Source organism: Adiantum capillus-veneris, chromosome 21, assembly GCF_014529385.1.
Source record: "Adiantum capillus-veneris isolate H3 chromosome 21, ASM1452938v2, whole genome shotgun sequence".
In the NCBI taxonomy this organism is placed as follows: Eukaryota; Viridiplantae; Streptophyta; class Polypodiopsida; order Polypodiales; family Pteridaceae; genus Adiantum; species Adiantum capillus-veneris.
Genome location: NC_140951.1, coordinates 16,024,027 through 16,049,863, shown reverse-complemented (window position 1 = coordinate 16,049,863; position 25,837 = coordinate 16,024,027). Strand labels below are relative to the sequence as shown.

At 44.9% G+C, this 25,837-nt stretch overlaps 1 protein-coding gene across 3 annotated transcripts in view; it reads right to left on the bottom strand.

Moving 5' to 3' along the window:
- Positions 1–25,837, bottom strand: part of LTO1 (NAD(P)H dehydrogenase (quinone)s) — a 91,820-nt gene that overhangs the window by 35,548 nt on the left and 30,435 nt on the right. Inside the window, exons 3-4 of one of the 3 annotated variants that reach the window (XM_086493176.1) lie at positions 20,718–21,030; positions 20,510–20,622 (exon numbers count right to left, since the gene is read on the bottom strand). In XM_086493176.1, coding sequence (XP_086349302.1) covers positions 20,510–20,622; positions 20,718–21,030 — 426 coding nt within the window. The remainder of the gene's footprint in view (positions 1–20,509; positions 20,623–20,717; positions 21,031–25,837) is intronic. The other 2 variants (XM_086493178.1, XM_086493177.1) reach the window with 2 other exon arrangements.

The window sequence follows — 25,837 nt, the reverse complement described above, 5'->3', positions numbered from 1 at the left end:
CCAGTCTGGTGTCGGTCTTCGCGTACAGATGCATTCTAGCATCTATATCCCATTCCCCTCTCTTGTGTCATTATAGCACGGGTAGAATAGACGACTAATAATGGGTGAAAGCTAAATCAAGGTTTGAAGTAAAGTCTACCGCCCCACGGGCCGGTTACACTCTCTTCAAGGAAAAAGAACATCATTGAAGCTAAAAGGAATCACTAACGCAAGGAAAGAAGTTGAAGGATTTGTGGAAGTGTAAAACTAGATCTTCACCATTTCAATTCCGTTGCACCTTACAATAATTTTCCAAAATTAAAGTTATTATTATCTTAAAAGTTTGTTCACACAAACTTTCAAACTGCAGTTGATGTATGTAATGTGCCACGAAATATGATACAAAATGTATAATGATGATTGAATACCTCTCTTAAGACACTCATGTTTTCGGTTACGACAATTTGTAACAGACTAGACAATGCCCCGGCGAGATGAATGACGCAAGAGGTAAGACCCTCCCAACGACCTACTTTATGATTGCCTTGTGAGCCTAAGAGGAGTGTCCTTGTGAACCTTGGCGATGCATCCGCAACGAGGCCCGCCATGCTGTATCAGACACTACGCCTAGACGTGTCAGTAGTCACTAGGATTAATTTGTACGCCAAGTTTGGCCGAAGGGGGCGATTGTCGACGTCAACCCAAACTTGGGCGGCCAATTAACATGTGAACATGTTGTAATGTTTATATATAAGGCCTAAAAATCTAAATACAAACCTCTCGTTCATTTCGTGTTCACTAGTCTCCTATCTTATCCTCTCTCACCCTTTCTTCTCTGCGACACTCCCTTGCCATGTCTCTACAAGAAGCTATTGGCTTCTACTGAGTGACCCAATTCTCTCTCTCTCTCTCTCTCTCTCTCTCTCTCTCTCTCTCTCTCTCTCTCTCTCTCTCTCTCTCTCTCTCTCTCTCTCTCTCTCTCTCTCTCTCTCTCTCTCTCTTTTTTTGGAAAAATCAGGGCTGTATATTACTGAGTACAATATAATCCCCAGCGGATGCTAAAATCGCCTATCACGTGGGGTGTACAAGCTGAAGGTAAGGGTGAGAGCCACTATAGTGACAACTCAACTAGAACAATCTCATGGTGGTCTGTGTGATGAGTGGAGGAGAAACCACTGAGGGGGGGCATAATGCCATGTAATCTGGCCACCTGTAAGTGTGAAGAAGAGTGGAGAACGGGCCCAACGCCGAAGGAAGGCAAATCGTCGAGCCTCGGCTGCTCTAGATGTACCTGAGGAAGAATCCCACTGCCAAATGAGGGTGTGAATGATGTCCAGCCAAATGGCAGTGAGGGTATCCTGAAGGAGCTGTGGAGCCGCACTGAGAATGTGAAGACAACGAGCTTTCCAAACATTCCATAGTGTAATGCTAGTGATGACTGAAAAAACTTCATCACGTGTCTGAGGATCCCCCTGCCAAGCTCTCTCTCTCTCTCTCTCTCTCTCTCTCTCTCTCTCTCTCTCTCTCTCTCTCTCTCTCTCTCTCTCTGAGGTCCCTTGGGATAGTTTCCTACGACGTTAAAATTCTCTTCTTCTTCTTCTTCTTCTTCTTCTTCTCGCGCACGCAAAAAAGTGGGACTTGACCCTTAAAAATCGACCATTGGTCCATAGACAAGAAATATGAGAAAACCCGTGACGAATCAACAATGAGATCATGGAAAAATCCCATAACAAACTACAAGAAACATCTAGAGACCAAGATACTTTAACCAGTTAGTGAAATGTAGTGTTACGAGCTTGGACACTCCGAGCGAGAACTCAATAGCAACACACCAACAAAACTGCAAAATCATTGAACTTGACGAGCGAAAGAGAGTCCACACGGCACACCGAAGTTCCGCGTCCAAACGCATTGGCCCCAAAGACTAGAGCCCAAAAGGTATTTCTTTATTATTACAAGTCACTAAGTGTAACTCCCGAGGGTCCTCTGCTCTCAGACTCTGCGTCCAGATGCTTTGCAGAGTGAGGCCCCAAGGGCTCTTATAGACCTCTTATAGACAGTACAAGGGTTTCCCAAAAGCAAAGCCCCAAAAGCATCAAGTTCAAAAGCAAAGTACCCAAAAGCATTTGCTACCAAAAAGCTCCAAGCAGATCTCCAAAAGCAGTCAACGTGAAACACGAAAATCCGTACATTCTGCCACGTCATCAGACCAACGCAAATCACAAAATTTCACTACAACTGTGCCATGTGGCATATCGAGGCGATTTGCAAAAATTAGTCTCAAACTTCAAGCTTCTGGTTTTTTAGGTTTCAAGCCCCTCAAACTAGTGCTCCATAAGTTCAGTGGGAACTAGGATCAAAATCCCCCTTTTTCTCTTCAATTTTAGGTGCCTCAACTATTCCTTCTGAGTTCAAAACTTCCTCTGGTTCTTTGGCTTCAGTTTCTCTTATCCTCTCAACCATTTCTCTTCCATTTGGGCATGCCACGACATCATTTTGTGACATTCCCCCTCTTGAAAGAATTGTAATCGCCCTCGATTACACCTACAAAAACAACCAAAGGACAAACTTTCTTCAGTAGACACTGACTCTATGTACTCATGCACCAGACTCCACCAATCAAGCAATTCTAAAAATACATCAGTCATTGATCAATCACATTTTTGTCGAGAGTCTCACGTACAAATCCTAATCATTGTAACAATTTAGCAATCACATTCAGACCGCACTGATTTTTTCACGGATGTCTTGATCTACCAAATCTTGTTACTATCAGATTCATATCCTTTCATTTCCCATTTTAACCAAGCAAACCATGTCCATGAACATCTTCACAGGACAATACATCCATATAGCATGCAACTCACAAAATCAGACACTTAGTTCACACGGAACACTTGTGTTTCAATCATTCAATCTAGCCATCTCATTCCATCCAAAATTCTTGATGCACCTAGATCACTTTGCACTCATCTCATCCTTCCAGATCTCTTGATGCACTTACACCAATTTTCAGTCATCTCATCCAGATAGACATCTTGATGCACTAAGTTCACATTCAATTTCTCATTCACTTAGTCATCACATCCAGATCTCATTGATCTCTAACAGATGTCTAGATGAACTAAGTTCAAGTCATTCATCGGACAAAATGTTGCAGACATTTCATCTTTCTCTACATGTCTCTAACAATACACATGAAAGAGTACATGTTTTCAATTCATTTAAGAAAAATTCCAATTCAATGCACACGGTTCATGAAGTCATTCCGTAAATACTGTAAGCCTATCAATACCCTAAAATCTCAAAGAGAAATTAGTGACTTTATTCAATCTAGGCAATCTGTGTGGAGTGCTCCCCTCTTGTGCAATACTCACCGCACGAGATTCAACATGTTAATTCATCGGTAGCTTTTAGCATGGACATTGTTAATAGCCTAAAAGCTTCAAGGTAGAGCTCTCTTTGAAGATCCTCCATCCACAAGGGCCAAAAAGTACACTTGACAAAATTATCCGGTGGACCTAGCTTACCTTTCTATTCGTTTCTTGTGCCCTTTGACCCGTTGGTAGCCCTCCTAGCCTCCCTGTCCTTGGCACCTCAATCTGGATCTATGGAATTCTCTAATCTACCAATTGATTCCCTTTCCTTTCTTTCCTTGTGCCCCGGGAGTTGTGGGTAGCCTCGCTAGCTTCCCTGTCCACTGGCACATCAGTCTCAATCGTCGGAACCCTGAGACACACTATCATCTGATCCCCTTTCTTCTCCGGAATCCTCTGATGAGCTTACATCTGGTTCCGTTAGTTCTCAGAACCCTCAGATGCGCTACCATTTGATTCTCTTACTGCTCCGGAATCGTGTGATGAGATGTCATCCGGTTCCCCTGATTCATTCTCTTCAGTGGAAGACTCTTGCCCTGGTGAGGTGAATACTATCCTGTCCCTAGGATAAGTCAATGAGGCGGCATGCATTTCGAATCCTTGCTTAGCATGTACCATAAATCTTTGAATAGAGTCAGACTTCTGTTCCAAACAATACTCTCGAATCTCTTTTGGCAAATCACAACAAAATCACTCAATCTGGTCCCTCAAAGTAATCTTCTGAAACGAAGACGCTAGCAAATACGTATCCCAAAACCTCTGGCAGTAGTCATGCAATGTATCTTTCTTAGTCATTCTCAAATGATGCCAAGCTGTGATGACACTTTTTTCATATTCGTCTAAGATCCAAGTTGACGTGAAAATTTTCTTAAATTTTACCCACGTCATAGGTGCTTCTCTGCGTAACAACATAGTAGACCACCATGTCTATGCATTTTCTTTCCAGTAAAATGCCGCCCTTCGCACCTTTGGAGTGTTCTGTAAACCAACCTCTTGAGAAGGCGACGTCAAACTGTTGTATAAACTCAAGGTCTTGATGGGTGTCCTGGTAGCCTGAAAACGTCTCAAACTTGACAGCCTGACCCCCTTTCTTAAACTCCTTGGTCTTCTTGCTCATCTGCTCACTATCAGAAGAGGACGAGCTCTCCTCCTCTGAACTGGTAAATGGCCTCCCATGCCTCTCAGACTTTTTCACAGTTTTGCTTTTCTAGTTTTTTCTCCACTTCCTCTGCCTTTTCTCATCCTCACTAAAACTAGGGGACAATGAACTATCTGAACTCTCTGAAGCTGAAGAAAAATTTGGGTCCTCCTTGAAACGAGCATGCTTCTCGGATTTGCTTGCCACTCAAAAGTCAACTTCCAGGCCAAATAACCGGCAAACTCCGTTGATTTCCTCTTCTTCCAAGAGTGCTATAAGCCTTTCATATGTGTGGTCTTGGGTTCTTTATGCCTTATGCCCCTTAAAACAGAGCGATGAAGACGGGAGCACGCCCGATGCACGATAGGGACCAAGGGTGGGAGTGGCTAATGAGTCCAGGGCAAGGACACGAAAATTCCTTAACAAACAAAATCTTGATTGCTCTATCAAAATCTCCTTTATAACCTATGTGTGCTAAGAAAGGATCAAATCCTCCATAGAAGAATCTTTCTGAGCTCTGAAACCACTATTAAAGGTTTGGACACTCCCAGCGAGAAATCAAGAGCAACACACGAACAGAAACAGCAAAATCATTGAACTTGACGCACACGCACGAGAGAGAGAGAGAGAGAGAGAGAGAGAGAGAGAGAGAGAGAGAGAGTCGACACGACAAAGCATAGTTCTGCACCCAGATACACTGGCCCCAAAGGCTGGCATTGTAACGAACTGCTGACGTGTCAAAGCCCTGAAGAATCGAGTCCACTTGTAGATGTCGGCCGAGGGGCCTAAACCCTAAGAAGAACAAGTTACAGAAGAAGAAGTCCTACCAACTTATGGGGACCCTATTCGATGGGGCCCCAAGTGAAAGGATTAAAATAAAGCAGGACCTGCACACACACACAGAAACTGACGACGTGGCAGAATTCCGAAAATTGCGCTGACATGATGACATGGCAGGCTGTACACATTTCCACGTTTTGCGCTGGCTGATAACGTGGCAGGCTGTACGGGTTTTCGTGATTTACGTTGGCAGCTTCTTGGCTTTGCTTTTGGACCAGATGCTTTTAAGTTTGAAGGCTTTTTACTGTAAACTGCTTTTTAGGCCAAGGGCCTTTAAATATGAGGTTAGGGCACATTCTTTGGCATGCTTCCTGGAGAAGGTGCAAAGTCTGGAGTACCGGCTTGTACTGTGTTGATGCAATATAAAGAAATACCAAAAGGGGCGCCAAGGTTTGGGGCCAATACTCTCTGGGGTGGAATTCCGCCACTCCGTGCCGCATGCCGTCTCTCTCTCTTTCAGTTGTTACTTGAAGTGCTTAAAGTTGTTCAGTCTGTTCTTTTCTATTGGCACATGGTGCCTATCTTGTGACAGGCATCCCTCTCGGTATTTCTTTATTATTACGAGTCGCAATAGTACAACTCCCGAGGGTCCTCTGTTCTTAGACTCTACGTCTAGATGCTCTGCAAAGTGAGGCCCTAACAGCTCTTATAAACAATACAAGGGTTGCCCAAAAACAGAGTCCCAAAAGCATATAAACCATGCGAGTGCGTGTGGTGGTGATCTCGTGATCAACTATTTGTGCTAGGATGAGTTGTTCTTCTTGGTCCACAAGTGAAGGTGGATCCTTATAAATGTAATGTGTAGGTAGGGGTCCTTTGAAAGGTCTTAAAACACTAATGTGGAAAGCATTGTGAATGTGTCAATGCGAAGGTAAGTCTAAACGAAATGAAACATCATTGATCACAACAGAAATTTTGAATGGGCCGTAAAAACAAGGGGCAAGTTTAACAAAATCATTAATATCAACACTTTCAATCCTTCGTTTTTTAATGCGAAGCAAAACATAATGTTGATCGTTGGGTCAACAGCACAACATAACTCAACAAAGCCTTATTCTCTGAGAGTTATGGAATGCTACGAATTATGTTCATAAACATCATTTGTAATAAGTAGGTACTCTAGTTGCAGAAGCCGGGGTGCAATGGCACTTTCAGAAGCCCATAGAGGGAAATTGCTTATAAATGTGCCAAGTGGCACAATGTGGTGCACTTTCCTCATGCAACCAGGAGTAGCACTCGATTTCTAGCTGGGAGGCTTCATTTGCAAGCTTTTGCCACAGGTTAAGAGCTACTGACTGCAAGCTTTCCCTCTCATGTACAGTATGGTGCAAGAAGTCATATCCTGCACACCTCACACTGCTCTCTCTCTTCCCTACGTGCAATAATGTGATGCCCCACAAGAGGGCTCTTCATTTGACTCATGTACAGCTGTGTGGTTACATGCGTTTTTGTTGAGGCAAGAGCCTCTCTCAGCAGAACAGGAGTAGCTAACTGCTATTGAAATCATGTCCTGCACACCTCACACTGCTCTCTCTCTTCCCTACGTGCAGTAATGTGATGCCCACAAAGAGGACTCTTCATTTGTGTCATGTGCACATCTAACCCTATGTGTACGTGGACAAGCTACTTCATGACATGGGTTCAATTCAGTTAGCTTAGGAAGTGTTCTGGCACTTTTGTGAGTCTTTCGCAGACCGTGCATGTTCAAGCACTTAGAATAGATGCATATTCTCTGGTTGCACACAGAATGACCATCACAACCCATCAGGAGCAACTTTACAGTGCATAGACCTATTTTCCCTATTTTAGCCATTTTTCACTTATAATTTTTAAGTGACTTTTGTTGGGAACTGGGTAGGGCAATTTAGCCATGCAAGTATATAAGAAACCCTAGCGCTAGCACTTTTGGGCAAAAGAGGCAGCAAAGACCAGACATCCAACAGACACCTTCTCAGCAAGACCCCCCAGCAGTCAACACAGTGTTTTCGGCCAAAGACCATCCTAGCGTTTTTGCCAAAGACAGCCAGCATTTCAGCAGACAGCAAGAGAAGCCTGGCATTAGCAGATTCCAACAGTTGACCTAGCGTTTTTGAATCAGCAAGCACCCTAGCATTTTTGCAGATTCACCTCCGAAGGCCCCACTCTCTATGGCGAGAGTGGTCTACTTATGATTGCACAAATTCTACAATGCTTGGACTTGCCGACGATGTCGACGACGATGAGGACGACAACGAGACGGGCTGAATCTGAAAACGCTAGTGGCTGAAATCTGCAAATCTTTATCTGCTGAATTCTGACTCTATGTCGATGACAACGATGCGACGATGACGCGCTGAAAACACAGATGCTGAAATCTGGGTTTTCCGGGCTGAAACTGCAAACGCTCGTTGATCTGACCGTGCGGCGAGGATCTGCTGCGGGAAGGTTAGATCTACAAGGTTTGAAAATTCTACTGTGGTGTCTATGTGCTGAAATTGCAAAACGCTGATGCAAAGGCTGACTCTGTCGCGGAGGGTTTGACAACATTCTGGTGTCATATTCTCTACTCTCTCTCTCAGCACCTTCATTCACAATGTTCACCACTTTGTTTGTGTCCATTGCACTCTTCTCACTAAAGGAACGAAAGGCTCTCCCTTCCGTAAGTAAAAGGAACCTTGAGCACAGTTCGGAGAACTCATCTTGAGCAAAGTTCAACATTCAATTCCGCTGCACCTTACAATTTGACTCATGTACAGCTGTGTGGTTACATGCGATTTTGCTGAGGCAAGAGCCTCTCTGAGCACGAACAAGAGTAGGTAACTGCTACTCCAAAAGCAGGCACCTGTGATAACCTCACCGTACAGGTGTGTTTTCAGTGCTAGTTATGCACGAATTTCCAGCCATATGGACGCCAGAACCATTGGGAACAGTGCCCCACTGATAGAGGACATTCCGGGGACTGTTTAGGGCTGAAAACAGGGAAAAAATCAGTAAATACCGCGAGCTGAATTTACTGTTTTTGGGCAGAAATCAGAGGTTTTATGCCAATAGAAGTGAGTTCCAACAGGGGAATTGGTTTCGGGCAAGTTTTGGGGTTGTTATGCTGCCGAAATTTTGCAAGAACAGGTGGTATCTAGCTGGATACAGGTAAAGAATTCCCAGGACTCTTCTTTGTAATTACCCTCTTAATGAATAAAGAAATACCGAAAGGGGCGCCAATTTTGGGGCCTACAGGTTGTCGACATCTGCTCGGAGCATTCTAGCTCCCGAGCCGTGTGTGTGCTTAAGTGCTAATTCCCGTCGCGCAGGTTACCTTTGTAAAGTGCTCTCTGTGTGTGTCTAAAGTAAAGAATTTCATGTGAAAGCCAAAGCCTACCACCCCACGGATCGGTTTCAAGGTTCCTGTCACAAACGGGAGGGCATAACAATATAAAATACATTCGGATAAATAGGATTTATCACTTATTACTAAAGCCAGAGGATATAGAGAGAAATAGATAGAGAGAGAGATAGAGAGTGAGAAGATCGACACGATACTGGGGACCAGAAGATGGACTGGTCCCCCCCCCCCTTAAAGAGAATCCTTTATCTTTTTACAAGCACAAGAACCGGAGAAAACCCCTCCGTTCTAAATCTCTGACTCGATGGTCGTTCCTTCCCGTAAGGGAAATCCGAGAGACGAGCTCTCAATCCTTTTTCCGTCTGTACTCGGAGTCGAAACTCCGCAGACAATTTCCGAATTCCGTTCCCGGGATTCCCAAGCGTAGGCCGAAGCCTTCTCGCTCCTCCTTCACGATGAGGTACCTGCAAACACACACGCAAACACGCGACAACAATTCGTATGGCGAATCCACAATAGATACATGTCGCTCTTGCGCGGGAAAAGCGACTTCCGTGCTTCTTAGTCTCGCGATCTCTCACGTCTTCTGGCGGCAGAGTCTTCTCTTGCTGGCGTTGGTAACCCCTTTTCAGTGAGGGCATGTGGTGCTTTTATAGCTCCTTGACCACGGCACAAATAGCTGCTCGCGTAGAGATCGCGGCCGGTTTTTTTTTTTTCTCTTGTTCTACCCGAAATAGGGAGAGAGAATTCGCTAATTGGTTTTGTTACTTTATTTTCTAAGTAGCTGCCCACTTATTAAGTGGACGGCCGGCATATTTTAAAATTGGTCTGAACCTGCCCAAAAACTCAATAAAACCTTATAAGTTTAAAACAATGCTTTTCACAACACTTTCCAAGCGTCCCTGGATGCAACTACATGCACAAATGCAATGCAGACATAGATTCCTCGCAGGAAAACGTCTGCTCTTCTCGGAAAACTCGTTAAAATATTTCGCTTTTTTTAGAAAAGCTTCTCAGAACCCATCTTATTCTTGTGCTTGCGTCTTTACGCGTATTTCTCTTTCCAATTCGGATTTCCTCTCGACTATGGATATCCCCTTTCCGATGCACCCATCACCCACCTTGTGACGCATCATCACCTAGTCCTTTCCTACCGAACTTACGGTACAATCCCCTTCACGATGCTCTATGTCACCCATCCTATGACGCATCAAAGATGTCCGTTCCCGGATGGTCAGATACTTCTTACTGATGCTCCCTATCACCCATCCATTGTGACGCATCAGAAGTATCCGTTCCTGGTGGCCTTACAGATATTCCCGCTCACAGTGCTCCCGTCATTACTTTGAATGACACACTAAGAATACTCTGTACTCGGATGTCTCTAGTGAGAAAAACCCTCTCACTTAAAATTCCAATAATTGATTTAGAATTATTTTTCTTGGTGTTCCAAGTGAGAAAACCCTTCTCACTTATAAATCCAATAATTCATTTTGAATTATTTTCCTGTTTGATAAAGCTTAGCAACAGTTCCGTTGCCGGGACATCAATCACTCTTTCCTCAAGAAGTGAGCCTCCGTTGTTTTGGGTAAAGACACAGAGTACAGTAACGCGGGATTACACTATGGCCGACAAAGGGAAGGGCATTATGAAAGAGGGTTCCTCTTCGAAGGACAGACAGGAAATTCCTAAGGTCTTCGAGATTGGCAAGAGCTCACAACCACGCCTATCTGTACCTCCTGTTGATGTGAATGTCCCTCCAATACACGGCTTTATGACTGGGCAACTCGAGAATGATACGTTCAAGACTCAGTTAGTTGCCGCGGTGAATGTGTTTTCGCAACTGGTGCAGAACCCAAGGTTATGAGTTCTTGCAAGCGCCAACAGTGCCACAGCAAAATAGGAAACCTACACCGCGAATAGAGCTTATTGAGGCTCAAGCCCCAAGTACTTCATGCGTCTCGGCAAGATAGGGAACACTCGCATGTTGCGGAGTCGGGGGCTCCCAAACAGGCTCCTACCGTCCTTGAACAGTTGGTTAGGACGCCTATTCCACAGGCTATGCCAGTTCAGCCCGCCACCTTTTAGAGCCCGAATTATATCTTGAATGGACAGGGAACTGGTTACCAAGCAATGCATCCAGTTTTTCCACCACCCACGATACATCTTGGGTATTTGGGGGGTGGATCTGTGTTCCACAGTATGGCTGGTTATGCGCCTGGAAGTCAACCGTACATGCCAGGAACAGTGTTTAGGGGTATGCAAGGCATGATGCCAAACCCCATGTATGGTAGCATCGGCATGCGCCAAGGTTTTCAGAGCAACCAGGGCCAGTTTGGGGTGCCACAGGCTCATTTTGGCATGGCTGGTTCTTCTGGACAGCAGCCAGATATGGCACCTCTGACGCAAAATATTAATGCCAAGATGTGCCGATGATGCCTACTACAGTGCCCATGAGGGCACTGGAAAAGTCGAAAGCTTATAGAGAAGGTGGTGCACCTATAAAATTTAGCAGTTTCAACGGCTTCGAGGATAAAGCAAAGGATCTCACTTTCCTCCAACAGTTTGATACAGCTTATGCAAGAGGGAACTTTACAGAGGCCTCTTAAGGTCAGGAAAGCCGCCACTTTCTTGAAGAACAATGCGCTTACATGGTGGGCGACATTGTTAATGCAAGGACAGGCACCCGCCACTTGGGTCTACTTCAAACAAATATTTGCATCTGCTTGGCTGTCAAATGAATTTGAAGCCGACGTCATGACAGATTGGCACCAGCTTACTTCGGCAACATGCGAGAGCTTGCTAGAGTACACTCGGAGGTTTTGTAAAGCGTTACTCTCAGTGACATCCTACAGATTTGTGCCATTGACAGAGCAGATAGAGAAGTGTTGTTGTGGGCTGCCTAAAGGGCTTCGGGACTACTGTATCAAGAACAGAGTGGCTACCCTCACCCAACTCATGGACGTTGCTAGCACTGGTCTTGCCTTGTTGAAAGGAGAGGGCAGTGGGTTTCTGAGCAACGAGAAAGGAGGGCAACAAAAGAAAAAGCGAAGAAGCCCTTTGTGAAAAGGGCTCCTAAAGCGTCACAGGGGTCAGAAAAGACCACCAAACAAAAGGATTCAGCCGGGACTTCTGGAGCACAGGCAAAGAAACAGAAAAGGAAGCCTTTTGTGCGTAAGCCACTCGAGGAAATGAAGGTCCTAATGGCTGAAAACAAATGCTTTATATACGAGCAGCCTGGACACTTTGCTACCAATTGTCCACAAAGGAAAAGACCAGCTGACTCAGATGATAAAGAAGACCACAAAGGCAAGAAGCCTAAACCCACGGCAGGTTTGGTCCAGATATGATGGGTGACAATGCCAGAGAGTTATGCAGAGCATGGGGTAAAGTTAGAGATCAGACGGCACTACCTTCTTTGATCCAAGTGCCAAAGCAAACTTCATCTCACCAGAGTTATAGCTATGAAGCTCGGCATCAGAGCTGAAGAGATGGGGTACACGACAGAGGCACGGTTGGCATGTCCTGGCGACTCAGAGTGTGTTACTCCCATTATTGAAAAACTATGTCTGCATATTCCGTAGAATTTTATACATGCCAAGAGATTTCAGCTTTTAGTCTCTTAAAGGGAAAGTTAGACTTCAGATCCAGTAATTGTTTTGCCAGACTCAGGAAGTCATTTGTGGTCCAGCGTGACGCGTGTGGTAGTAGCATCGGAGCAATGCTGATGCAAGATGGACAGGTAGTAGCTTATGAAAGCCGAATTTTGCAAGGGCTAGAGAGGACTATACAAGTCTATGAGAAAGAGCTCTTGGCCGTGATTCATGCGCTTTCTAGTTGAAAGCACTACCTCTTAGGTGCTGATTTTGTTGTCCAAACAGACCATCAGACCTTGCGATACTTCTTGACACAGTCAAAGCTATCAGAAAAGCATATGTGATGGGCAAACATTCTTTCTATGTTCCACTTCCAGATTATGCATGTGGAAGGCAAGAAGAATGTTGTGGCTGATGTGTTATCAAGGAAGCCACAAATTTCAGTTGTGTCAACTCCTTATCATCATGAGTTGGATGACATGAAGGAACAGTATGCTACTGATGAAGATTTTGCACGACTCTTTGCACAATTTCAAGAGGGGCAACATCATGAGCACTACCTCCTCAAAGATGATTTTATGAGTTGCATGTGTCACTAGGCCATTGCGACATAAGGTCATGGAAGAGAGTCATGTCCCACCGTATGCAGGGCATCGTGGTATTGATGCGACAGTTAAAGCGGTAGAGACATTTTTCTATTGGCCTACATTGAGGACAGATGTGGATGCCTTTGTGCGAGCATGCGTGATTTGCCAAAAGGTCAAGTTTGACAGGCAAAAGGCACCAGGCCTATTACAACCACTGCCAATTCCGGATAAGCCATGGGAAAGCATTGCTGTGGACTTTATCTTTGATCTTCCAAGAACGCCAACAGGGAATGATGGTATATGGATCATTATCTGCACGTTCAGCAAGCAGGCCCATTTTATCCTTGTTAGGAAGAAGACAAAATCTGACCAGATGGCACGCTTGTTCATGTACAATGTGTTTAAGTACCATGGTATGCCACAATCGATTGTCAGTGATCGTAATCCTCACATGACAAGTTTGTTTTGGAGAGGATTGTTTGAGAACATGGACACTACGCTCAAGTTCTCGTCTTCGTTTCATCCACAAACTGATGGACAGTCAGAAGAGGCTAATTCTATTGCCTTAGATCTACTAAAATGCTATGTGTCAAATAATAAGGGCAAGTGGGAACAATATTTGCCTATGCTTGAGTATGCGTACAATAATACGATGCATTTGTCGACTGGCAAGGCACCTTTTTTGAGGTTGTTGAAGGGGGCAAAAAGGTTCCTCCCATTTTGCATACAAAGGACAAGATCTTTGAGGCAGATCGATATGTTGAAAACATGGATGAAATGTATAAGAAAATTAAAGTTGCCTTGGAGAAGACTCAGGCAAAGTAGAAAAAGGCTGTTGATCCTCACCGTCGTGAATTGCTGTTATCACCTGGTGATTGGGTTCTGTTAAGGTTCGAGAAGGCAAGGTTAAAGAAGATGAAGGGCAAGGAATGGTTGTTTCCTAAGCTCAGCATGCGTTACTATGGGCCTTTTCAAGTGCTTGGCAAGATCAGCGATGTGGCTTACAAGCTGAAATTGCCTGATGCGTGGAAGATTCATAATGCGTTTCACGTGAGTCTTCTAAGCCCCTTCGTGGGTGATGTGCCAGAAGATATGCCAGATGAGGATCAGCCAGAAGTTGAGGAACTTGATGAGATCCTGAAACCTAAGCAAGTTTTGGCACATAAGGATAGAAAAGTTAAAGGACAGGTTGCAAGACGCTACTTGGTGAAGTTCAAGAACTATCTACCTATGGATGCAAGGTGGATGGAGTAGCATGAACTCTCAGAGTCACAAAATGTATTGCATCTTTACCTTGAAGCCTTTGGGTTACAACCTACTTATGCCCCAACCCAACGTGTACAAAGGAGGGGTAATGATAGGGCTAGCACATCAAATGTGCATATGAATTCAGTGTAATAGATGGAAATGACAAAAGTATGAAGGTCTCATTAAGTCATTTGTATCTATGTGTTACGACCTTCCTTGCAGATACATGCGATGATAAAAGAGTGCTAACAACACAAGATCATCAGTGGCGTGTATTTATGGTATGCAATCGAGGACGTTTGCGATTTCAAGAGGGAGGTATGTCACGAGGACATGTCAATTGCTAACCTTTTAGTTGTTGGTTTCTTTCCAATGATTTTTGTTTTATTTTTAAGACCCTCTTTTCGAAGTTGCAAAGGGTTGGACATTGTATGGCCAATGTGAATGGTATTTTCACCCGCAGACGGGAAGTTGGTCGGCACTGGAATTCGTATAGTAAGAGGATGTCTAGGCTCAGTGGATACTAGGAAGTGAACTCAATAAAGGCATAAAGCCAAGGTGGGGTCACCAAAGGAATATACCCGACAATTGGGCCACATTGCATTTTTGGATGCGGTTCCAATGGGGATAGATGGTCAGAAGGCCAATGAGGGCCCAATGGAAGCATCTCCTAAAAATTAGGAACTGCTACTTTGGGCCATGAAATCTGTTTGCGTCATTACCTCCAGTATGACAAGGGGAACATTTTAGAACTCTGCTGCAAAGTCAACTGGGTAACTAGTCGAGAGATTTTTAAGCGGGAAATTGCTTATAAATGTGCCAAGTGGCACACTGTAGTGCACTTTCCTCATGCAACCGGGAGTAGCGCTCGATTTCTAACTGGGAGGCTTCATTTGCAAGCTCTTGCCACAGGTTAAGAGCTATTGACTGCAAGCTTTCCCTCTCATGTACAGTGTGGTGCAAGAAGTCATGTCCTGCACACCTCACACTGCTCTCTCTCTTCCCTACATGCAGTAATGTGATGCCCCACAAGAGGACTCTTCATTTGACTCATGTACAGTTGTGTGGTTACATGCGTTTTTGCTGAGGCAAGAGCCTCTCAAAGCAAGAACAGGAGTAGCTAACTGCTACTGAAGTCATGTCCCTGCACACCTCGCACTGCTCTCTCTCTTCCCTACGTGCAATAATGTGATGCCCCACAAGAGGGGTCTTCATTTGACTCATGTACAGCTGTGTGGTTACATGCGTTTTTGCTAAGGCAAGAGCCTCTCTGGTTATGCGCTGAATTTTGACTGTTTTTCAGCCATATGGACGCCAGAACCATTGGGAACAGTGCCCCACTGATAGAGGACAGTTCGGGGATTGTTTAGGGCTGAAAACATGGCAAAAACCAGTAAATACAGCAAGCTGAATTTACTGTTTTTGGGCAGAAATTAGAGGGTTTATGCCAGTGGAAGTGAATTCTAGTAGGGGAATTGGTTTCGGGCATAACTGCCAAAATTTTGCAGAACAAGTGGTATCTAGCTGGATACACGCAAAGAATTCCCAGGACTCTTTTTTGTAATTACCCTCTTAAAGATTAAAGAAATACCGAAAGGGGCGCCAATTTTGGGGCCTACAGGTTGTCAGCGTCTGCTCGGAGCATTCTAGCTTCAGAGCCGTGTGTGCGCTTAAGTGCTAATTGCCGTCACAGGTTACCTTTGTAAAGTACTCTCTGTGTGTGTCTAAAGTAAAGCATTTCGGGTGAAAGCCAAAGCTTACCGCCCCACGGGCAGGTCTCTCTCTCTCTCTCTCTCTCTCTCTCTCTCTCTCTCTCTCTCTCTCTCTCTCTCTCTCTCTCTCTCTCTCTCTCTCTCTCTCTAGAAAAATCCCAAAAAAGAATGGCTGAAAATAAAAGGACGGAGACATGACATTATGGGGGACATAAGCTCAGATGACATGTACATGTATGTGGAACAACTATATGTGCATAATAATGCGGAAGAAATGCCACACATGCAAACCGATCTCCATGCCCAAGACCACTTTGATCCCGAAACGGTTAAAAAAGGCATACAGAAACTTGCAAATGGGAAAGCTCCGGACATACTACACTTGAACTCAGAAATGCTCAAATGGTCAGGTATGAGAGCCAAGAGTGGATACATAGAATGCTAAACCAAGCCATTGTTCAAGGGCTACCCGAGGATTGGCAAAAGAACTGGATCAAAGCACTTTACAAAAAAGGGGATGTGAATCAGCCTACCAACTACCGTACCATTATGGTCGGATCTTGCATGGCAAAGCTTTTGGGAAGCATCTTAGAACAAAGCATAAGCACATGGGCAGAGACAAATGGAAAACGAGCAAAAGAACAAGCAGGTTTTCGACCAAAACATAGCACCATTGATCACTCAGGGTATTAATGGAAGAGAGTCGGCTAAAGGGAAAAACATTATACTGTTGCTTTGTAGATTTCACCAAAGCCTTTGACACGGTCCCGAGAATGGGTATATGGAAAAGGATGGAATGCATAAAAGTACCGATGCATCTCAGGAGTGCGGTAGCACGTCTCTATGACAGTCATATGTCAACTAAAAACGCACGAAGGGCTGTCCAAAGCTTTCTCAAGCAACATGGGGGTCAAACAAGGATGCCCTCTCTCCCCTACTCTTTTTGGATTGTGCATTGATCAAATAGAAAGCTTCCTCCCTCAACTAGAAGGGGATGAACCAGCCATCGGGATGTTTACACTTCTCATGCTCATCTATGCAGACGATGTGGCTCTTTTCGCCCATGACATTACAGCTCTACAGAAATTGGTCGATGCGTTACATGCTTTTTGTGAAAATGTGGGTCTATCAATCAATGTAGACAAAACAAAGTTCATGATTGTAAAGACTCGTAAGATGGATATCCACGCCCCCCTCATGTATCAAGGGAAACAAATTGAGAAAGTCGACAGTTTCAAGTACTTGGGGATTGACATCCCGTGCAACTATGCTTGGGGACAATGCGCACATAATAGAATTGACATCGGCCATGCCAAGTACTATCAATTTGAAAACATGTGCACACAAAGGAGCATAAAAAGATGGGAGATAAAAGCGACCATTTTTGAGACATGCGTAGTGCAAGCCATCCTCTACGGAGTGGAAATATGGGGAGCAAGCATTTCAGCCCACACATGGAATGAAATTGAAAAGATTCAGAAAAAATTTCTCTGTCGACACATTGGGGTCAAAAAGACGACACCATACTCCGTGCTACTCCTGGAGACAGGCAAGAGACCACTAGAAATGAAAGCATTGCAAAAAATGTACACGTATATCATGAAGGTCAAAGCGATGCCTACTACCCGAATCCCCCGCATTGCATGGGAAACGGGATGTGCGCCGCAAAAGACAAAAAAAAACAAATTTCTGTCATCGAGCCTCATACAGGACATTAAGAAATGGTTCGCTAAATGGAATGTAGAGGCATATGTGGACATGCTTATTAAGGAGGGCAAGGAGGGAGACCACATGCTGAATTTTGAAATTGCATTACTAAATAGCCTCCACACCAAGTGGAAGACAACGCAACACCGCTCGAAATTTGAATACTATTGCAAGCATGTCAACACAAAGTATTGGGAAGGCTATAGCACAAACCCAATGGAAGCTCAAGCCCACATACGAACACCCATGCCCCACATGGCACGAAGAGCCATCTCTTTGATGCGCACAAGGTCACATATGCTCAAAATAGAAACAGAGGGCTGGCTGAAAATTGATGCTTCTAAACGGATATGCACATCATGTACAATGCAAGCTCCCGAAGATGAAGCACATGTGACATTGGAATGCCCAGAATATGCTCACATCCAGGCTAACTTTCAACCACTTCTAAGGGGTTGCTCTACCTTTGCGGACCTATTATCCAAGACAAACCCCTCCCCTACAGCTCTCGGCGCATACCTCACCCGCATACTTGAGCATCAAAAGACACTCATAGGAACACAAAAAGAGAATCACACACACCACACCATACACCCCCGTGAGGGGAGACTATGTATCACTTTGAGGTCCCATGGGTCATTTCTGGCCCCCCGCGGACATTAATACCAAATCAAATCAAATCAAATCTCTCTCTCTCTCTCTCTCTCTCTCTCTCTCTCTCTCTCTCTCTCTCTCTCTCTCTCTCTCTCCGCCCCCCCCCCCCTCGACTAGGTGTATCTCCCTTGTCCTCCACAGCAAGCTGACCCTTTTCATTCAGCTTTGCATTCCACATCAGCTCCTGCGCTGCATTGGCACATGCCTCTATGATAAAAATGTTGAAAGTGTAGCGCTATTTAAAACGTTGTAGGAGTTTTAAAAGGTCAAATAAAAAATTGTGTTAAAAAACGCTGGCAAAGAGTGAAACCCTTGCCATGTTAAACCCCACAACTCTGTATTGCTCCTCCCGAGCACAATAAACCCCACAACTCTGTATTGCTCCTCCCGAGTGCTTCGTGTGCTCGGGACAGAGAGGAAAAATGATGCCTCTGAGCCCTGCTCCACACTCGCATCTCTTCGCACGCCTCTGCCATGTCAAATTAGACGAAGCAGCGTAGAGAGAGAGAGAGAGAGAGAGAGAGAGAGAGAGAGAGAGAGAGAGAGAGAGAGAGAGAGAGAGAGAGAGAGAGATTCTCCGAACCCACTCTCGGCAGTGAACTAGATGATTATTACAATAGGGGTCCTTGTATACCCCTCAATTGAATTGCCCGGCCCAATTCTCATGTCAAATAAATTTCAAAAAAAAATACCAATGACAAAATAAACAAACAGAGTCAAACTAAGCATGCACACTTGAGATGCAAAACATTTAACACAGGAATCTATAATTTTTCAAATTACCCTAGAAAAGGTGGCCCCACTCAATCACAATATGTAAGTAGCAATTGCTTCCAATAGAAAACTGTAGGGGATCAATAAAATTTCTCTTTTCTTGCTAAAATGTATAGAATATTAGCTCATTCTTGGGATGGACATAACATCTCAAACCACTCAAATTACAAAAAAAAAGATTTTCGTTTATCTTCCAGAATGTGTCTTCTTTGATGAAGCATTTCTCAAGGACGCTCTTAGAATTGCAATGTAATAATTCATAGGCAAAGAACTTCCCTGGCACTTCCACTCCATCTCTTCCAGAGATTATGGGATATAACTTTGGAAGGCCAGTACGATTTTGGTACAATAATGCCTTATCACTAGCAGTCGCAAATGCAAATCCCACTAACACAACTCAGCCACCTACATCTCCAGAGGACACTAAAATATGTCATGAAGAAATCCATATTCTTCTCAAACAAGGACTGATTGAGCCCAGCAAAAGCCCTTGGACTTTTCAAGCTTACATTAGTAAGTTGGAATCCCAGGATAACCCTCTTTGTATAAATATTTTGAACAAGCTATGGTCAGTTGATCGAGCGATTTTTTAAGCATCCAATGGCATCAATAAGTAGCCTATGACAAGTAGAACACCTGATTGTGATCGAGAGAAATGAAGAACTTTCAAAAGCCATGACCACGCACCATGCTGCATGTAATAAATTGACACTGCAAGTCACTTGGTCAAATGCTTGGAGTACAATGAAACTGCCCATGATAAATCTTTGAGCTTCAGAAAGGTCTTTCAAAGCCCCCTTTCTGGAGTCAAAACGTGCTGTCAGGGAGAGTCTTCAAAGGCAATATAGATAATATTGAAAGCAGCCAAACTGAAAACACATGTCTGAACCATCAAAAAAACCTGTAATAATTCTTAAAAGAGCAGTAGAAACCTTAGAGCAACTCAAGCTCCCTGCCTTGCTCATTTCGAGCAAGAGCAGCAACAACAGACCCTGCACACATGTGTGAACCAGAATATAACCCTTGAGGTACATGCCCTTGGAGTAATGCATATCAGATGAACAGATTGCTGTACAATGTTTGAAGATCTCCAAATTTCCTGGGGCATCATCCTTCACATCTTCTACATTTGAGCATCCACATCCCATCACAATTAAAATGATAATCAAATTCTCACTGTCTGTCAAAAGCATGGTGTGTAAATCACATCCACAGATTAAAGTTCACAACTCATACAAGATCAAACACAAGACTTTTGTGCTTCTAAAGGGAACTTTTATCAGCTAGAACTTGGTAGACAAGACCAGTTATAGACTCCACATAACATTAGCTTCATTTTCACATAACAACGCACAAAAATAATTTTTGCTCACACGTGATAACATTCATAGTTCACCCTAGTGCTTGGGTTTGACAAAATAACAAACTACGTCTTTTAGCTTCTAGTCCATTGCATGACCTGCTAAGGGAGCACTTTGGATACTACTTACCAAGAGTAACAAAACACAACTAAAATATAGAGCCACACACATAAACCCTGCTTACAAGTTTGTTCTTAATCAAAGAAGGCATTCATACCCTGTAGCTGCAGGAGTTATGTCTGCATATGCAGATGACAGTGCCAGAATGACTGCTGCTGTTACAGCTACTTGCACTCCAGCCACTTGCTTCATTTCTTGAAAATTGAATCTCTGCAGCTCACAGCAACAAATGATAGCACGATTCATGATATGTAATTACAGCACATCTTTGTTAGACACCCTACCCAGATCATGCAGTCCTCTACCTTCAACATACATTTGTTATCCATGTTCCAAGCTTGCCGGATAAAGGACTCCGCACCCGTAAAGTAAGAAGAACCAAGCTGACTGATAGTAAAGCTGACGCCACGCAGTAGGAGCAGGAAGCTCCTTCCAGCTTCGTTGATAATATGTACATGAAATACCCACTCGCAGTAGCCATGACACTTGTACTTCCCAACAGCAGCCATCGAACCACATCGACACCTGCCACCTTGTATGAATATCTCAATCCGCCAAGAACTCCTAGCACAACCACTGTACCATAAGCTAGGACCCCAACTGCAGATAAAGGCACCCCTGGAACATTACCGAGAACAAAGGTTTAACGTTTAAAACAAGAAACCTGGATTGTAACTAATATTTCAATCAGAACAAATATGCCTTCACATAGATAAATGGACATATATCATGGAGAGATGGATGTCTTGAGGGTTCAAGAAAGAGCCACGCGGGAGGCATTGAAAATTTACCCAGAAAAAATCATGCCTTGGCAGCAGGAGAGGGTGGTTATTACCTGAGAGGTGAGAGAACGCATGGTGATGATGCGAAAAGGATGCGGGCCTTGCGAGTACGACATATTTGTCATGGCTATGTTTCTGCAGAGTTGCAAGCACAGGATTGTACACAAGGTTCTGTAGCAGGTCACTGAAGGTCATGCTCCAGCGCCTGCTCCCAAAGTCAAAGAGGGAGGACTTGTCACAAATTGATGACGTGGCAGTTCTGCCCGGAGACACACACACACGGACAGACTGCTGACGTGCCAAGCTGAGTGTACGGACAGACTGTTGACATGGCATGCAGACTGTACGGACGCTGACATGGCTGGCAGGTCGTATGGATCCCGGAAATCGTGCTGACATGCTGACGTGGCACAGCGTACAGATTTTCCGCTTTTTGCGCTGACATGTTGACATGGCCTACTCCACGGAATTCCGCTTTTTGCGCTGGCTGCTTTTACTGGCAGATTTTGAGCCAGTTGCTTTTGGAGAAGGGACTCTGCTTTTAGCATCCCTTTCTAAGAATAAAAAGGGCCCAAGGGCCTCACTACTCACGACATTTGGACGCAGAGTCTGAGAGCTGAGGACCCGCAGGAGTTGTATTGTGCTCAAAAATTAATACAAAAAGAAATATCGAAAGGGGAACCACTCTTTGGGGCCAATCTCTCTTGGCATGGAACTACACCGGGCCGTATCTACTCAATATTTTGTCAAGTGTTTTTAAGTGAATCTCTCTTGCGTCACGACAGAACCTAGACTTGGGGTGTCCAGGTTTGTTACAGTGGTATCAGAGCACGGCGGATTTCTCTGCTACCGAGAACCGATCCTTCTTCTCGCGGCACCTATGGATTCCGAAGAGAATCAGAGAACTCCATTTGTCACCCCTGAGGGGGGAGGCAGTACGGGAAATTCAAGCGATTCAGCGGAGAATGAGTTCGGGCCACCTCGGCCGTCGCAGTATGAACTCATAGAGATGCAACGTCAACAACGGGTTGACGAGTGCACAAAGCAGATGCTTCAGTTTGCCAAGGATCCCCAGTATGCAAAATTTTTGACCCAGCACTTGATGGATGAAGTGCATACCCAATGGTAGAAAGCCATTGAGACACCAATCAAACCGGCAATCAAGAAACCTCCTACTCCGAGGATGTTCACTGAAGAAGAACTTCATGATGTTGTCGAGACCCGAATCAATCAGCTTCTAGACACAAGAAGACATCGAAGAAACCATTGAAGAAGCAATTGAAGAAGTGCAACAAGGGGATTGACTACCCCAGTTACTTGGGCCGTCAATCTTCTTTTGCAACTGCATGAAAAGAAAAGAAGCGTGTGCGTTTCGAAGGACTACCCAGTTCTTCTTCCTCTTATTCGACAGTTCTTCTAGCTCTTCCTCTTCCTACTCGAGCGAGGAGGACAGAAAGGGCAAGAAGCGAAGCAAGAAACAAAATTTTGGAAAGAACAAGAAAAAGGCAGAGAAGATCAAATTCCGACCAGTTTCTAACAGTTCTACGGAGTAGTTATCCTCTGAAAGCTTGGACTTTGACGATCACATGTTTTATGCAAAGAAACACTTTTACCGAGCCAACCAGTACGATTTCCTCGAAGATAGGAACGAAAAGACAAAGGAATTTAAAGAGGGTGGACAGTCATTAAAATTTGAATCCTTTTCTAGATTCCGAGATGCTCCAAAGGCTTTGGCTTTCATTCAACAGTTTGATATAGCCTTCTCCGGAGGACATTACTCAAAGCACTCCAAGGTTAGGAGGGCAGCATCGTTTTTGAAGGGAAATGCAGGAACATGGTGGTCCACTCTTCTTCTGAGGAAAGAAGCCCCGACCAAGCGGTTGAAGTTCAAACAGCTCTTTATTTCTTCTTGGTTGACCCAGGAGTACAAACGAGATGTGAGAACCGCTTGGAACCATCTTCCGATAACCAAGGGTGACACTTTGGACACATTGTGAAAGGTTTTGGGATTCTTTTCTACCGACCTCTTCGTTTGAGAAAGTCACTTTCAAAGAACAAATTGAGCGGTTTGCTGCGGACGCCCTACAGAGATCCAAGATTACTACCTTGAGCAAAGTCTGAGTCCATATAACAACTGATGGGGCATGCTAAGCGGAGATTCTCGATACATTTGGGTAGCTTTACCTACCCTACTGATGAAGTTCTGACTCAAAGGACCAGACAGACCTCGACAAACGACAATAGAAAGAAAACTCCCAGAAAAAGAAGGATGCACGACCCCGTTTGACTGCGGAACAGAGAACCAACAATCTCAAAGAGGGGAAGTGTTTTGGTTGCGGGGAACAAGGACACATCTCCGTAAAGTGCCCCAAAAAGGCACAACGAGGACAAACTAAAGAAAGACCTGAGAGTTCTAGAGTAGCGGAAGAACGTGGCAGAATAGGCAAGATGAAAGCAGGACTGGTACCGGATTGCATGGGAATCGACCCAAGTCAAATGGATGAAAGTACGGAACTTTGTCACGGATGGGGCAAAGTAAAAGATCAGGAAGCCCTCATTTCCTTTGATGGAGGAGCCAAGGCCAACTTCATTTCACCTATATTGGCAGCTCGACTCGAGATTACGCCCAACAGGATGGGGTCACCGGGGGAGGCAATTCTAGCGGCGACCGGACGGGATGTAGCCATTACACCTGTCATCGGCAAACTTAGTTTGCATTGTCAGGGGTATTTAGTGTGCGCGTGCGTGCGGAAGCGAAAAGAGAGAGAGAGAGAGAGAGAGAGAGAGAGAGAGAGAGAGAGAGAGAGAGAGAGAGACCACAAACGCAAGATATGGTGAAGAGGGGGCGATCAACCCCCCATGACTACCATGAGCAGAAGACCCAATACACAATGATCAGATGATGGAAGTGTGTACCCCCCTGGCCCCATAAATAGGTGCCCAAGGGGAGGTAGGGCAAACCCTGGAAAAATCCCCAAAGACCCAACAAGAAATAATTGAATTATGAGAATATATAAGTGGGCACCCGGACAAGGTGGGTGGTCAGCCTAGAAGTAGGCGGTCAGACGGTGCAATCTAAATGCATATACAAAGGGTGGCCAGCCCGGAGGCACACTAGCCGTACATGCATGCCCTAGACATGTGAAGCAGCAGAGTGGTGTAAATCTAACACCCCCTCTCAGAACCTGATGCTGAACAAACCATATGAAGTTGAAGATGTGAGGCAAATGATGAAGATGTCTGATGCGACGTTTGCAACAGTCTCGCGTGTCCCAACCGCCAAGAAATCCATGATGTGATGCCGTCACAAGCAGTGTAGCAAACTATTGTACCCCGCTAATGCAGTGTGAAGATACTGCGAGAAGGTCCCGAACAGAGTGTAGAAAACAACTCTTGTCATCAATGGAGTGCCAATAGACCTTCAAGTGTTTTGCCCAATAGGATATGTGGTGTCTGTAGTCAAATCGTCTGGAGAAAATAGGGAAGCCCAACATCCGTCATGAGAATGACCAAAAACTTGTCAATGCTTGAACCTGCAACCCGGTGTGGCCAAGTGGCTAAGCTATGTAAAACTACAAGAAGGCCGGATGTAGCAATCTGCGTCGTAAACGTCCTCTGAATCAAGGAAAGACACACTAAACAGTCTACAATGTAGAAGCTACCGTAAGCTACAGCGGTCACCGAGAAACTGCATGGACCACCACCGGATGGTATCCTGTCACGCCAAGATGAGAAGAAAGCCAGACTCAGCAGTCTGCACTGTGAAGGGCCTCTGAGAAGAGCTGTGGTCAGACCAAGCTGTCTGCACCGCAATCGTCTTGTAGAAGTAGGGAAGCCAGACTCAACAATCTGCGCTGTGAATAACCTCTGAGAAGAGGAAAGGCTAGACCAATCTGTCTGCGCCGTCTTGCATGTATCTCTTGCCTCCAATCCTATGGTGTCAAGCAAAACATAATCCACTCCAACAACGCCACCAAACTGCAACTCGGTGTGGCTCTCAATGTGAATGAGCTGAGAGTGGCCTACTGCCCAAGTCGGGGGATAAGTCTGCTGTAAGGTTACCGAGGGTGAGTGTAAGCAACTCTGGACGTAGCAATCCAAATGATCAAGAGTGTAGAAGAGCAACTGCAGTACCACCCAAGCCGAACTCCGGGTGACTCCGGGTGGAGTCGCGAGATGCTTGATCTCCCGCATCTCGCGGGTAAACTCTCCAAGAGAGTCCAAAGCACTGAAGACCCACTCTAGTCTGTAGATCCAAGCAATGAACCTATCCAAGAAGAGATCCAAGATCCTCTCCCTAAGTCCATGTAGATGCTCCTATGTAAGCAAGTGATCTAACGTGTCGAGGTCAAGTGGTAAGTGTCTGTCCACCCAAGATGGTGGTGTCTTCTCTAGGAATGTCAGAATCCCATATGACATGAGCATGGCCATATCTCGTGTGAACTGTGTATAGGTGTGTCCATGGCAAACCACAAGTCACCACCCCCTCTCGAGTGCGCAACCGCCGAATGATGGCTGGAATAAATAGATCTCCCAAGGATCGTACGCCCATAGATGATCAAGCCGATGTCGAAGATACCGTGTACTGCAGCAGTCACTGAGAGGCCGCACGGACCACCATCGGATGGTATCCTGGCAAGAGG